The 15,519-nt window shown below is 37.3% G+C and overlaps 1 protein-coding gene across 13 annotated transcripts in view; it reads right to left on the bottom strand.

Annotated features, from left to right (window-relative positions):
• Positions 1–15,519, bottom strand: part of LOC129135413 (RANBP2-like and GRIP domain-containing protein 5/6) — a 57,052-nt gene that overhangs the window by 14,784 nt on the left and 26,749 nt on the right. For 10 of the 13 annotated variants that reach the window (XR_010149279.1, XR_010149278.1, XR_010149280.1 and 7 more), the window contains 5 exons: positions 14,864–15,043; positions 14,693–14,776; positions 11,397–11,532; positions 7,755–7,849; positions 4,811–7,031 (listed from right to left, as the gene is read on the bottom strand). Coding sequence is in view for 10 of the 13 variants with exons in the window: in XM_054678714.1 (XP_054534689.1) it covers positions 4,811–7,031; positions 7,755–7,849; positions 11,397–11,532; positions 14,693–14,776; positions 14,864–15,043 (2,716 nt within the window). In the remaining 3 variants the exon portion in view is untranslated. Of the gene's footprint in view, positions 1–1,318; positions 1,464–4,810; positions 7,032–7,754; positions 7,850–9,321; positions 10,000–11,396; positions 11,533–14,692; positions 14,777–14,863; positions 15,044–15,519 lie in introns of those variants that run through there. The other 3 variants (XM_063789457.1, XM_063789461.1, XM_054678718.2) reach the window with 2 other exon arrangements.

Here is a 15,519-nt window from a genome sequence, read left to right as displayed (position 1 = left end):
TAGCTAAGATAAACTGTTAGATAACACAGCTCATAATATAGTACTACTTATTTTATTAATTTAGAGTAGAGGGCCAAACTACTGTTAAATACTGCCAAAATTAAAAGACTAGATTCTAGCAATTTTTCAGGATTAGGTATTTCAGATTGCTGCATACTTCTTGAAACACACTTGCTGAAATCTGCTTGGTAGACATCCTCAATCACTGCCCTTATACCTTTACCTCTGCAGCTTCTTAATTGTTGCTGCTCACACCTACAGTGCTCATACAGTTAAGAGCCCAGAATCCAGGGCACGGAACTAATCAATTACATTGTCTAGCAAGACTTTCCTGTTTGCTGATAAACTGTAAAGTGTTATTTTTTCTGAGACAGGGTCTCACTCTGTCACACAGGTTGGAGTGCAGTGGCACGATCTTGGCTCACAGCAACCTCTGCCTCCCAGGCTCAAGCCATCCTCCCACCTCAGCCCCACAAGTAGCTGGGACTTCCGGGTGCATGCCATCCCGCCCAGATAATTTTTGTATTTTTAATAGAGATGGGATTTCACCATGTTGTTCAGACTGGTCTCAAACTCGTGGCCTCATGTGATCCACCCGCCTTGGCCTCCCAAAGTGCTGAGATTGCAGGGGTGAGACACCACGCCTGGTCTAAACTGTCAAGTTTATCAGGCCCTTTGACATGTATTGGTTTATTGACTCCCCAAAATCTGAAGTTCAGAGAAATTTAATGACTTTGCCCAAGGTCTCATAACTGAGTTAGAAACCAGAATTGTAATCTAGATTTTTAAACTTCAGATTTCATTTATTTTGCATTTCATTAAATTGCCTTAGTCCTGACTGCCCTTTCTGAAGCATTTTCCTGGGTTTCTGGTAAGCTGACTGCTGATTGCTAGATTACAATCTCTTGTGCGACCTTTGCCCTGGCTGATTACTTCCTTTGTTGATTCTTTGGCATATGTTAAATTCTTCTGAAGTTGCTTTTTTACCCTAATAAGTGACCGATAGCTGCTAATGCTCCAGTGACAATATTTCCCATGGGAAACCAAAACACCATCAACTTGCTACTAAAATACTGCATCATCATGGCTGACATTTTTCCATTTCTTCCTGGAAGCAGAATGGAAGATACTGGGTGCGGCTGAACTAAAACTCCAACTAGTTGTAAATGTGAAAGCAAAGAAGCTATATTGGTTATGCAATTCTACACATTCAGTGCCGCTTGAGTGTTTCTAAGTTCCTTGCTCTATCTAATGTTTCTATTTAAAAAGTAGACAAATTTGATGACTAACAACAGAGAACACGAAACAAATCTGGTGAATACCAGAATTAAGACATGTGTCAGCCAGGCGCAGTGACTCATGCCTGTAATCCCAGCACTTTGGGAGGCCGAGGCGGGTGGATCACGAGGTCAGGAGACCGAGACTATCTGAGGGAAAATCTTCAGGTTTTTTCTTCTCTTTTGCTGTAACACCAGTCAAAAAAATTGACAAAGATAAGGTATTAAGTATTGACGTTAATACTCTACCTGAAAATAAAAACCATGGAACCTATCTATAGGTTAAAACAGCATACTGATAAAAAACACATATACTTTGATGCAGAGATGTACGATAATCATGAATTAGAATTAGCATCCTGATTTAGTGTTCTATCAAAAACCCTAAGTGAACACAGAATCTATTTAAAACCAAAGAAAACAAAAAAAATCTTGTGTTTACTTAATAGTCATTGAAAAGAATTACTACAAATTTCTAGAATTTAAAAAGGTTAAACATTTTAAAGTGTTGCCTAACTATACTTAGCATACAATAGTTTACCAAAATATCCATGCATTTGCAGCAATTGAAAAAAATCTTAAAACATAAGCAAGTATTAGTATACATATGAAACTAATCCAAAGCCAACTGTGATTAGTTCCTGTAAGGAAAGTTAACAATTGCCAAGAATGGAAGGTGACTAGAGTTGCGTCTAGTTTGCCTGTGTTCAAGCATGATACTAGATAAAATTAAATAAAAACTGTGACTCTATGGGTAGCTAACACTATAAAATCTAAGACCATTCATATGGCTGAAAACAACCCATCCCCAGCCACCATCAATGCAAAGGGCAAAAAATTAGAAACAGAAAAAACTTCTATATGCAACCTGTTCTGATCTATTAATGTAAAGAAGAACTTCTGGCTAAAGGAGTTTAATAAAGTAAGCCAGTTATGAAGCATGCCATGTATATCAACTGGTGACAGGGAAACATTCTGAGAGCTATGGTGTCCAATATGGTAGCCTAGCCACATTCTATTAAAACCTCACAAGGTGGCTAGTCCAAATCAAGACATGCTAACAGTAAGTGTAAACACACACACTGGATTTTGAAGACTTGGTGAAAAACAATAATGTAAAATATCATTAATTTTTATATTAATTAGAAGTTAAAATGATATTTTGGACATAATGAGTTAAATCAAATCTATCGATAAAGTTACTTTCATCTGTTTCCCTTTTTAACTGTTTCTTTTTATTCTTTTTAATATGGCTACTAGAAAATTTATTTATTTATGTATTTATTTGAGATGCGGTCTTCCTTTGTCACCCAGAGCTGGAGTGCAGTGATGTGATCATAGTTCACTGAAGCCTGGAACTTGTGGGCTCAAGTGATCCCTCTGCCTCAGCCTCCCAAGTAACTGGGATTATAGGCACAAGCCATTGCACCAAATGACAATTTTAAATTACATACACAGGTTATATTTTATTTCTATTGGATGACACTGCTCTGCAGAACCAGTGCCCTTCCTTTTACAATGTGAAATTTGTCCCTCTCCTTCATTATAAACAAAAACTTAGTATCATTTCCTAGCTAGGAGGAATAACAGTACACCGTAAGATACAGATTCTTGTTCCACTTCTGCTATTACTCAGTAAAGACCCCTTGGGTAAATCAGATAGCCTCTCTTGGCCTCAGTTTACTCATGTCTAAAGTCTTCATTTCTAAGGTCCCTTGGGACAATGACATTATCAGATTCAAAACAGAATAAGGCTCTATGTTCTACAGTAGTGTATAGGCACATTCGTTCTTAGGTCAGGGATTCCTAACCTAGAGCTCACAGAAACTGTACGCAAGTATACATCCACTTTTAAGTTAACACTTTTCACATTTCTCAAAGACCGTATCTTTAAAATAAAAGATTAAGAGCTACCTTAGCTGGTAATAAAACTGGTATACTTAAAAAAAAATCAGAGATTGTTACTTTATCATTGTACTTGTTTGGCATGGCTAAGATGTGTTACTGGTCACTAAGGGTGAGATTTCACTTCCCTAACCTGTTCTTGAAGGCCTTCAACAGATCCCACTTCTTGTTCCACTCTAGAAGCCACACTTCTAAAAATGATCTGTGCAACATATATAATATGCAAGCTGTAGAATGCTGGCTGTTAAAAATGGGGTCCATTTTCAAATACAGCATTTTTCTAAACCATGCACAAAAGAACAGCCCTACAGGGACACTCTTCCATACTGTATACATGCCGTTGCCACTACATGTGAATACTGGCAGACGTTAGTGGCTAAAGATAAACATTAGATAAAACATAGGTCTTCATTGAGCAGACCTCAAATAGCAGAGGAATGAAGTACATTACAAATCAGCATCCCAGTACATTTAAAAAAACAAACCAACAAGGGTGTCATGCCACCAGTCAAAAGGTACTTTGCTTAAACTGGCATTCTTTAACATGCATGTTGTAGTGGTAAGTACTTCATTTCATACAGCCACAGTTACGAATACTTTGCTAAGGGCTACCAGCTGCTAAAAACTGCTGTTACCTCATACCGAGAATGCTAGTTCTATACCTTTGCTCTCAGGCTGTGAGGAAGGGGTGCTAGTCCAAAAGGCCATGGGATTAGATTTTAAAAGGCTAAAATTAAATCCTAGAAAATAAAGAATATTTCATTTTTTAACATTTTAGGAAACAAAATGAATATGCTTTTAAAACATAAAAAGCCAGAATCCCTCAATTTATACCACCAATCTGACTGTCTTACATATTCATTTATCCCTGTAGTTTCATTCTTTGCTCATTTAATACACGAGCAAGACTGACATACAACACATAAAATGAGAACATCTCAATATCATGTTTTTCTTTTTTTTTGTTTTTTTTGTTTTTTTTTGGAGACAAAGTCTCACTCAGTCACTCAGTCAGGCTGGAGTGCAGTGGCATGATTTCAGCTCACTGCTACCTCCATCTCCTGTGCTCAAGCGATCCTCCTGCCTCAACCTCCTGAGTAGCTGCTAATCATTGGCACGCACCACCACGCCCGGCTTATTTTTGTATTTTCAGTAGAAACAGGGTTTCACCATGTTGGCCAGGCTGGTCTCGAACTCCTGAGCTCAAGTGATCTGCCCTCCTCAACCTCCCAAAGTGCTGGCATTCTAGGAGTGAGCCACCGTGCCCAGCCTCAATATCATGTTTTCTGAGTGACAAAAGAAACAGAACAAATGAAAATGAACACTTTAAAAAAAGACTCATGTCAATGCGCATGATTCAAGCATGAGTCCGTACACTGTACCAAGTTCTTTTGCTCTGCCCTAGCATGATAGAAGTATCTTCCAGTTACTGAAATGTCTTTAACTAAGTTCTCTTGCTCTTTGAAACCTCACTGTGAACTTATTAAGGGAGAAAAAAAATTGCTCAAATATTTTGGGGGTGTTCACAAAGCATCGTTTATATCCCAACATTAGTATCCCACAGAGAGCCTGCATCAAGCTAAACATTAAAAGAAAGAAAAATTGTGCTTAAACAACAAAGTACCTACCCTTTTCTGGTGTTTTAAATGTGTAGTTGATTGAAGATTCTTCCGTTGGAAAGGAAGCAGAGAGATTTTTGACTTTCCTATCTGAAGACTGTTTGATATCAGAGTTCTTTGACAGTTCACATTTTTTAGGTTCCACTTTGCTTTCAGATCCACTCTGGGCTACTGAACTAGTTTCACTATTGTTACTTTTCAAAGGTGCATTAAAACTAAATCCAAACAAAGACCCAGTGGCAGAACTGTTGCCAAATGCAACTGGTTTTGATTTTTCACTACTAAAAATGCTTTTAACAGACTCTGAACCAAATACAAACTTTGCAGGAGAAACCACCGCTTTTGTTGTTGTTTCAGATGTGCTAGACACTTCAACTTCTGAAGCTGCATCTGCTACATCATCACCCTGAATAACATCTGTCCTCTCTCTTGTGGTTTCTTCTAATACAGCTACAGCAATTTTGCCACATGGTGACTCTCTGGGAGTGCTTGACCGAGAAACATGAGGTGTTATCAAAGAATCTTTTTCCTGGGCTGTTTTTGCTTCATCAAAAATTTTCTTAAACGAGTCTGCAACATCCTGTAGTTTAAAACGAACAGCTAAATGCTCTACTTTTCTTTCTCCATCTGCAAAATCACATGCAGTCCACACCCATACTCTTTCTGTCCCTTTCATATTGTGCAAACTCATGTCTGGAGTTATTCTGTGATTGGCACAAAGTTTTAATACTTGGTCCCTTCTCATCACTATACGAACTTGCTTATTATCATAATTCTGTAAAATCTTTATATCACCAATGCCCCTTTCTTTCCATTGACCAACATCTTTATCATATCTGTAGAGTTCTGCCCTGTGACTAAAAACAACTTGTTCATTTTCCTCACCACTGGATACTTCAACTAGATCAGGTAAAGGAAGAACAGGTTCAAAGTACTGTCCATCTCTCTCTTCTTCTTGAGTAACATCAGATTCTTCATCAGTGCCAACTGAAGTCCCACTCTGATTCAACTTGGCAGGAGACTTAGATAGACTCAAAGCAGATTTAAAACTGAAGTCAGATCCTGTTGTCGACTCATCAGAGCAGAAAAGATTTTCTCTCACAGGGCTACTTGCCAACGGAGAATCATGTACTGAGCTACTACTAACATTATCATCCAAAGCATCTTCCCTTAAATCATAGTTATCCCATTCTAATGTGGGCCCAGTGTTTTCAGGATTGGGTTTTATTGTTGTGTCTGAGGCACCGGCTGCACCTGTACCTGAACCCTTATTTTCTTCCTCAGTGACTTTTGTTTGATCATTTGTCAAAACTGCTTTGAAATCTTTCAGTCCACTCTTCATTTCTTCAGCTCTCTGTATTAACTTGGCAGCTCTGCCAGTATCTACAAGTTTATGGGGAGTTTGAAGTGGTATGTCTAACAGAAGCCGCTGGCATTCCTCAAATTTCTGCTTGAATTCTTCAGCCAGCACTGGTGTTTTAAATTTTGCTGCCAACTGCTCTAGTTTGGCATCACCATCAGAGAAATCACTGGCTAACCACATCCATACTCTATCTGATCCAGAGAGGGGCTTCAGGTTCATTGTAGTTGTTATCCAATGATTAGCACACACTTTTAGTACTTGGTCTCTTCGCATCAGCATTCTTGGTTTGCCATTGACCTCATTTATGAGGATTTTTAAGTTCCCCAAGCCCCTTTCTTTCCACTGACTTATCTCAGCATCAAATCTAAATAGTTTTACCCGCTGTGAATACAGAACTTTTTCACCTTCTTCTCCGGTTACAAGTTCTACTTTTTCAGGCATTTGAACTACTGGTTCAAAATGGATGTCATCGCTGTCCTCAGTCTTATAGGCATCATCATCTTTCTCAAAGTCACCGGAAGTGTTTGCTTTATTGGCCATTTTACCACATTGTGATGAGAATAATTTTTCTCCAGCACCTGAAAATCCCTTGAAATTGGGGTCTTTTTGGCCAAACTGAAATCCTTCTCCTGAAGTTGATTTTCCAACATCTGCAAATGTAAAAGTGCCACTTGTTTGGCCAAAAATCACACCATGGCCATTCTGGCCACTAATATCCTGAGCCTGGAAGCCAGTATCATTTTCAAGAGGCTTTTCACTTTTCTTTTCTTGATTTCCTGGTTCTGAAATGCCAAATTTAAATCCATCAGCAGACACAGGGATGGAAAATCCTTCTTTGGTTGACTTAAATTCTGTATTAGAAGAACCCTGAAACATAAATGAAGGTGAATTTTCTTGATCCACATGCCCAAAATAGTCATGAAATAAATACCTTCTTCATTCCTAATTTATCAAATGATGTTAACAATAATGATGATGATGATGATGATAACATTTATTGAGCATTTATTAATGCGCCAGCTGGGCACTGTTCTAAGCACTTTACATTATTATCTCATTTTAATATCCTCAAAAACCCTGTGAATTAAGGTATTATTATTATCCTCATTTTACATATGAGGCAACTGATGCATTGAGAGGTTAAGAAACTTGCCTGTGGTCAAAATAAGCAGAAGAGCAAGGGTCTAAATGCACCCCAACACTCTGTCCTCAAAGCTGTCACATTCAACTACCACTGTAACATTGAGTCTTCAATCAATTGTTATATATATAGCTGTATCAGGCCTGAAAGTACTTACCACATAGTGGGTCAGCAAGGGCATTACAGTTCTATTTCTGTTAAAACAGAACGATGAAGGATCCACCACCACCACTCCCATTTTTAAAATATTCTAAATATTCACACTTATTAACACAAAAATAAGGTGACTAAGAAGGATAATTTCTGTATTTGGAGATAAATTTTAAATATCTACATTTTAAGGGACATAAAAGTTTTAATAGTGAACTGCTCTCTTGAATTTATTTGAAGGAACCCTAAACAATTTAAAAAGAAAATAATTATAAATGTATAAATTATTCCTTTGTTACCTTTGTGGGAGTAACATTAGCTGCTGGTCTGAGAAGATACTGGGAATTATATGCTGGTGACTGACTATAATATACTGAAGGGCCAGTAGTTGCAACTAAAAAAAAAGAAAGAAAGAAAACACTGTTAAAGTCTATACTACAGTTAAGACTATCTAGGCAAGAGCTATAAATACAAAGGCAATAGAAATTAAAGAAAGATTTAACTACATACATTTTAAATTTCTGTACATCAAAATACACCAATCAAGATTATCAAATGACAAACTAGAAAAAATTGCTAAATATGACATGAAGAATAAGAGAATAGCATCGCTGTGATCAACAAGAACTACCTCACAAGCATTAAAAAAGGAATAAAGAAGAAAGTAACTGTTGCCTTTTCTGAGAAAGATCAGTATGATGTGGAATTATGGACATTCAGTCACAGAAAGGACGTAAGGAACCAAGATGCCATCTGATGGTCAATGCATTTGAAGTGGGCCTAGAAAATCTGCAGAAAGACTAGGTTGTATTTTGTAAACTTAAGCTATTACTGAGAATGTTCAGCTCAAAAATCACCTGACAAATTCATGGAAAGGATGTCATAAATAACATAAAATGTGTTCCCTGGCTTAAAATAAAAAGCACATCAACACTCATACAGATGTACAAACTGTCTGCTCCCTCTGTTTGGTCTGTTTTACCAGGAAACAAAACGACTAGAAGGCACCCATGTTAATGACAAAACTACCAATAGTCATTTGCTTGAACTGTTTTATGATAGTTTTACCAGAAAACAACCAAAAGACCTTTTATGCCTGTACATGGAAGAAGAAACAGAAACTGTGCCAAGAGGTTCCAAACAATTGCCTCTGGAAAGCACTGAAAAATCAAGACCTAGAAAAGGCTAGCCAGAAGCCCAAGTTTGATTTTGGAAACCTTACAGAGGTGAGGATAGCTATTTTGAAATTACTATGGGGAGGAAGCAGGCACAGAACACAGAACAACCTGACAGAAATGGCCCAAGAATCTTAAAGTCTTGCAAGATGTCTGTCTGCATGAAAGCAAAAAGAAAAAATAAAATATTAAATAAAAAAAAAAATCTTAGTCTGAAGTTTAAGTAGGGACTTTAATTGACTACTGACTCTAAACTGTGCGGCTCTAATAAATCTACTAAAAGTAATCTAATTTTTTAAAGCACCGTATGAATAGACAATTTGGGAAAGAAATGTTAATAGGCCTCAAGGAACATGTTTTTGAAGTGAGCCTTGAAAATCTGCAAAATGACGAGGTTGCATTGTGCAAATTGAGGCTATTATGAGAATGTTCAGGTCAAAAAAATTACCTGACAAATTCATGCACAGGATCTCCCAAGGAACACAAATGTGTTCGTTGGCTTTAAAAAAATCACATTAACATTCATGTTGATATACAAAAACTCTTCTCCATCTGTTTTGTGTGAGTTTTACCAAGAAACCAAACAACTGGAAGGTACCCACGTTGAAGATGGCAAAACTACCAACTGCCATTTGCGTGAATTGTTGAGCATGACTAGTATTTAAAAAACTTAAAAATTGATATCACTTTTGTTCCTACAAATTGGCAAAGGATTTTATAAACTAGTAAGTCAGCATTAGCAAAAGTGCGAAAATGGCACTATCAGATACTAGTGGTAAGAGCATAAACTGAATATTTTGAATACCCTACAAAACTAGGACACTGTCCTAGAATTTGTAATGGCATAAACCAGAAACAACATAAATAAAGGAACAGAATTTACAGTACTTCCATGTGATGGGATACCATGAACTCATTAATATTCAAAAAACATTTAAGTTTAAAAATGCTCAGAACTAAAGTAACATTTAAAAAACAGGCTAGCTCATCTACACACAACATAGTAACATGGTAACAATCTCATAAAAAATACTATATGTATAGAGAAAGAACCAGAAGGAAATGCTCTCAAATATAAGAAATGTTAATAAGGTGGTTAGTTTTTAGTTTTCTTCACCCTGTTCAGTACTTCTGAGTATCTCCTATGAGCTCATTAATCTTTAATTTTAATCATCTTATTTTAAAAAAACAAGGACCATCTTGATGTATGTTTACTTTTATTAAGGAAAAAGAACCTATGAACACAGGAACAGAAATCAGGAGATCTTGGCTCTCGCCCTTTCAGTGCCACAAAGCTGTTTTGTGAACCTGTAAATAATCCATTTGGAGTCTCCATGTTTCTCAATTGTAAAATGAGGATGTGCTGCTTCTACACATTTCACAGGGTCATTGCAAGAATAAAATGAGACAATGAGAATGTTGGATTTACATGCTTGTATAAGAACAGAAGACCTTTTATGCCTGTACACAGAAGAAATGGAAATCATGACCCACAAGGCACCAAATAACTGACTGCACACATCACTAAAAAAGCCCCAGGAAAGGCTAGCCGGTTTGTTTATCCTCTTACAAGGACCTATATGATGTGTAAGGTTTTAAGAAAACAAGGTTTGAACGTTAGACATTTCATATACTTATCTATGACTTACGACATTTAATAAGCTTGACTTCACAAAGATTTTCTGTTATTTTGCTTGTGTTGAGAAGATACTATCACAAAAGGCTAGTGGGGTTGCCTTAACTATATGAACCATCACACAAATGTGCTCATCTAAACTACATTTTATTCTAAATCTTTCCTGGGCTAACAAGAGAAAAAAAAAAGGGCACTACTACTACCATTTCAGAAGTCTGTCGTACGTAAAAGGAACAATTTTGTTATTTCTGGCTGCCTGGGAGCAATGTATTATACTGGCAAGTGCTTTGGAGTTACACCACTGGAGTGTGAATCTCGGCTCTATCAATAACTAGCTGTATAATAATGAGTAAGTTACCTAACCTTTCTTTATCCATTTCCTTATTTATAAAAAAGGGATTAATAATGGTACCGGCCATTCTAAGTTACTGTAATTAAATAAAATTACATTCACAAAGCACTTTTGCACATAGCCAACCCACAGTAAACACTATTAGTAACCTTAGTTCATTAACTGTTTACTGTGTACTCTAATAAATGTCTGATACACACCCACGCCCACCTGCACATACACAAATGCTCATAGTAATTATGTAAGGCAAGTATTATCTCCACATTTCAGACAGGTTAACTTACACAGCTATTATAGTAAGTGATAGAGCAGAACTTAAAAACCCAGTATGATTCAGGTCCAAACTCCTTTTCTTTCTTTATATAACCATAATATTTCAAATTAAGTAAGATTTCCTATATAACGTCCTGCCTCTCATCATTATCATCAAAATAATTCCCCAGAGGTGTAGGTTCTTAATTAAGCATTTCTTAGTGCATAACTCTATTCAATAACATTTTTCAATTTAAGGAATAATCTCATCTCAGCTCATCTGAGGTGTGGATTAAGTGTTCTTTAAGCCTTTATATACACGTGATCACATACGGCTCGTTTTTTCTGCTTGGGATTATAAAAATCTCCGTAACACCAAATACAGCTTTTGAAGTCACATATAAACAGACGTTGACATGTATATTAACAAACATATATAAACAAGGTGATTTCACACGTTATCTACTTAAAAGAGGGAAGTAAAGTAATTTTACTAAAATATGCGATTATCCACTTGCCAGCTCACCTGTTAGTGGAGCCCCATGAAATGTCTGTGACCCCTGATATCCATCAGGCACCGAGTCTGGTCCATAATTCTCTGTGGGCCAACGATGACGGGATGCTGACTTACTGCTATTTAGTTGCGACTCCTGCATTTCTTTCTATTGGAAGAAAAAAATACCAAATAATTTTAATCATTTAATTATATCATGCCAGAAACAGTGCTGGGGAAACTTACTCTTTTAAATTTAAATAACTGATTTTTTCTTTTTTTCTTTTTTGAGATGGTGTCTCGATCTGTCGTCCAGGCTGGAGTGCAATGGCACAATCTTGGCTCGCCGCAACCTCCACCTCCTGGGCTCAAGCAATTCTCCCACCTCAGCCTCCCGAGTAGCTGGGATTACAGGCGTCAGCCAGCACGCCCGGCTAATTTTTTGTATAATAGTAGAGATGGGGTTTCACCATGTTTGCCAGGCTAGTCTTGAACTCCTGACCTCAAGTGATCCACCACCTCAGCCTCCCAAAGTGCTGGGATTATAGGTGTGACCCACCACGCCCGGACCTGATTATATCTTTTGAAAGTTTCTATTTGCCAATGAGTTCTAGGTACCTGGTGCTGATTTTAAAATATGATTCTTAATTTGTTAAAAATTTATCTGCTCCCATTTTCATTCGTTAACACAAAACCTAATTCATTAACTCTCTCACCTAAACAAATAACCTCCTAAATGATCACACCTTCATTTCCATTCTACACTTGCCTACATTAACCTTTCTGACGTTCACCTCCAGCCAAGACAATTCCCTGCTCAAAAAAACAAGTACCTACAAACTAAACTTCTTTCCCCAACTTTCACAGTCCTCTAACATTACACTGACCATCCTTTCAGTGTGTTCTTTCTACACTGCAATCTGGACTACCTGACATTCCGCGTTACCTCCCCAAATTAGCTTTTCACTTAACCCCGTGCTGAAACAAAATACAACTAATTCTCAAGGTGATGTTCAAATGCTCCACCAGGAAAGGGAAAAAAGTAGTAGCTGCAGAGAATTTATTATGTATATAATAATACGTCCAATGCACTTAAACTCTTAATTTTTATACCATCTACACTGTTAGGTAAACAATATTAGCTCCTATCTTAAAATGAGAGAAACGGATGCAGGGAATAACAGCTGGAATTTGAACCAGATCTGACTCCAAAAATGTTTTCTTAACACAACTCTGCTGCCTTGACAAGACGGCAGATAGATACAATGCCGTCTAGTGTAGCTATGTGGCTACCTGATCTCTGCTGAAGAAAACTAAATGACAGCACCATACCCAACCCTAGAACCTACAAAATGTCCCCTTACAAAACAGACACTTAACAGGAAATTCTTTTTCCAAAGAAACTGTAGTGGTATCAGAAAACAGGTAAATTTTGAAAAGTTTCAAACTTCTCTGTATCAGCCCAGGAATCCGATCAGTTCTAACAAGTGAGGTCAGGGACAGATCTAGCATGTCTGCTTTCTTTTTCTACAAGTGTCTCAAATAAAAATTTCCCAGAAAGACCTAACCATGAGGTCCAAAACTATCTCAATTTTCAAGCTAAATAAAATTTCCCCCACTTATCCATCTACAGTGCCTAGTCCAGATGCTACACATACACATCCAAGAAATAAGAAACTAGTGGAATCACCTAGAAAACTTTATGGTCACTGTTGGTATCCGCACCAGAGCTTAGAATTTGCAATCACTGCTGTAACTGTAATTTTTAACATTCAGTGTGATGAGAACTGGCTTCAATAATTCTCTCATTTTAAAGATAAGAAGCCAAACAGTCACAAAGGAAGTGACTGGCCCAAGATCATTAATTAATGGCAGAGTCAGTACTAGTACCAAGCTTTTCAAGCTCATGGACTAGTGCTCCACTATACTTCCACAGAATACAATGTTGGGAGCCGGAAACCTGTATGTTAAGTCAAAATTGTATGTAATTGTCATAGGCCACGACTACACAGAATTAACATTCAAAATTTTTGTGCAAATTCAAAAATGTCTTCCCCACCAAATAGTATTCTCTTAATTTGCAAATACTGCTGATCACACTGTAATAATTGCCACACATCAGCATATCCTTGATGTAACTTTAGCAGTATGAGTAATTTAGTTCTTGCTTGATAAACATGAAAGAACCTACTTTTATTTCCAATTCCAAAAAAGTCAAGCTCCTTTGAACCCTATTGTTAAAATAAGATATATATACATAACTATTTCCTTACATAATTAAGTCAAATTCATATGGAAGTATTAAAATATAGTAAGACTTTTTGAAGCTCAGACCACTTTTCGATTCCTAGCTATACATTTGAAACACATGTAATCCACAGCTAATCTGGGAATGAACTCATAGACCAGAGTATGATTAGTACATTGTAGCACTTCAATCACTCGGGAACCTTCTCTGTGTCAGGAACTCTTATATTTTAAATAAAACAGTTTCTACCTTTGAAGGTCTCAAATTTTGTGGAAGATGAGGAGAGAGACACATAAAGTACTTTCAAAAATACGGTAAAGGGCTGGGTGCGGTGGTTTACACCTGTAATCCCAGCACTTTGGGAGGCCAAGGCGGGCAGATCACCTGAGGTCAGAAGTTCAAAACCAGCCTGGCCAACATGGTGAAACTCTGTGTCTACTAAAAATACAAAAATTAGCTGGGCCTGGTGGCGGGTGCCTGTAATCCCAGCTACTCGGGAGGCTGAGGCAGGAGAGTCACTTGAACCTGGGAGGTGGAGGTTGCAGTGAGCCAAGATCACATCATTGTACTCCAGACTGGGCAACAGAGTGAGACTCCATCTCAAAACAAAACAAAACAAAATATGGTAAAGGGTCAAGACCAAGGTATGTAGGCTGGGCACAGTGGCTCACACCTGCAATCCCAGCACTTTGGGAGGCTGAAGCAGGAGGATTGTTTGAGCCAGGAGTTCAAGGTCACCCTGGGCAACATGGCAAAATCCCATCTCTACAAAAAATACAATTAGCTGGGCCTAGTGGCGTGTGACTGTCTGTAGTCCTGGCTTCGTGGCAGGCTGAGCCAAGAGCCTCTCTTGAGCTAGGAGGTCGAAGCCGCAGTAAGCTGTGATCCTACCACTGTACTCCAGCCTGCACAACAAGACCCTGCCTTAAAAAAAAAAAAAAAAAAAAGACCAAAATGTCCCCTTGCCATACTATTTGGATGGCAAGGGGACATTCTGACCAGCTTCAGAAAAAAAGTGAGAGAGTGGCCAGGGAAGGAATCTTGGAATAAAAAGTACAGCTAGAGAAATTAAGTGACTTACCTTAATGGCCTCTACTTGTTGGGAAATCATTTTCAGTAAAGAAATCTGATCTTCTGTCCATCGACGTGGTATTTTGGGAGAATACTAAAATAAAAAAAAAAATAACAAAAGAGCATTTAAAACACTTAGAAACAATTTCACAATGAAATGATTCCATTCTTTCCTGTTTACCTTGTAACTTTTACTTGGTGATAGTGAATATCCGGTAGGAGACGGTGGAGAATGTTTTATTTCTGAATCTGCATTTCGCAAAGAACCATTTGTATAGAGAGGACCTCCTTCACTATAGGCTTCGAGTTCCTGCAGGACTGACTTCAGCATCTCTTTTACAGACTCCAGGGGCACAGGCAACTCAAAATAAAAGACATTAATTAAGGGCTTTCATTTGCAAAAAATTCCAAAAGTAAAAACTCTAAAATGATATATTTTATCTTATTTACATTTTTGTCACTTTAATAAGTACTTTACACTTTAAATAATAATACACGTGAAGGTGTTTTTTAATTATCTTTTTTCTTTGTTTTTCTGTTGTTTTGTATTATTATTTTTATTTTTTTGTCTTTATTCTATTTTTTTCTTCATGAACACAGAAAAGTGTTGTACAATCTAACATCTTCTGATTCTAAAGTCCATGCTCTTTCTATTACTTCTGTTAACCATGATAATTGTAGAGAAATGTTAACTTGGAAAGCTTTTCCAAGTGAACAAAATAAGTTACTGATGTTTTCTAACTGATTTTCAATGGTGACAGAAATACAGATGCTACAATACACCAGACAACATAAATCCTAATAAAAGAGTAGTAACACAAATTAATCAACAAAACA

This window comes from Pan troglodytes, chromosome 12 (assembly GCF_028858775.2).
Source record: "Pan troglodytes isolate AG18354 chromosome 12, NHGRI_mPanTro3-v2.0_pri, whole genome shotgun sequence".
In the NCBI taxonomy this organism is placed as follows: Eukaryota; Metazoa; Chordata; class Mammalia; order Primates; family Hominidae; genus Pan; species Pan troglodytes.
The sequence above is the reverse complement of the archived record's forward strand: the minus strand, read 5'-3'. Positions and strand labels throughout refer to the sequence as shown.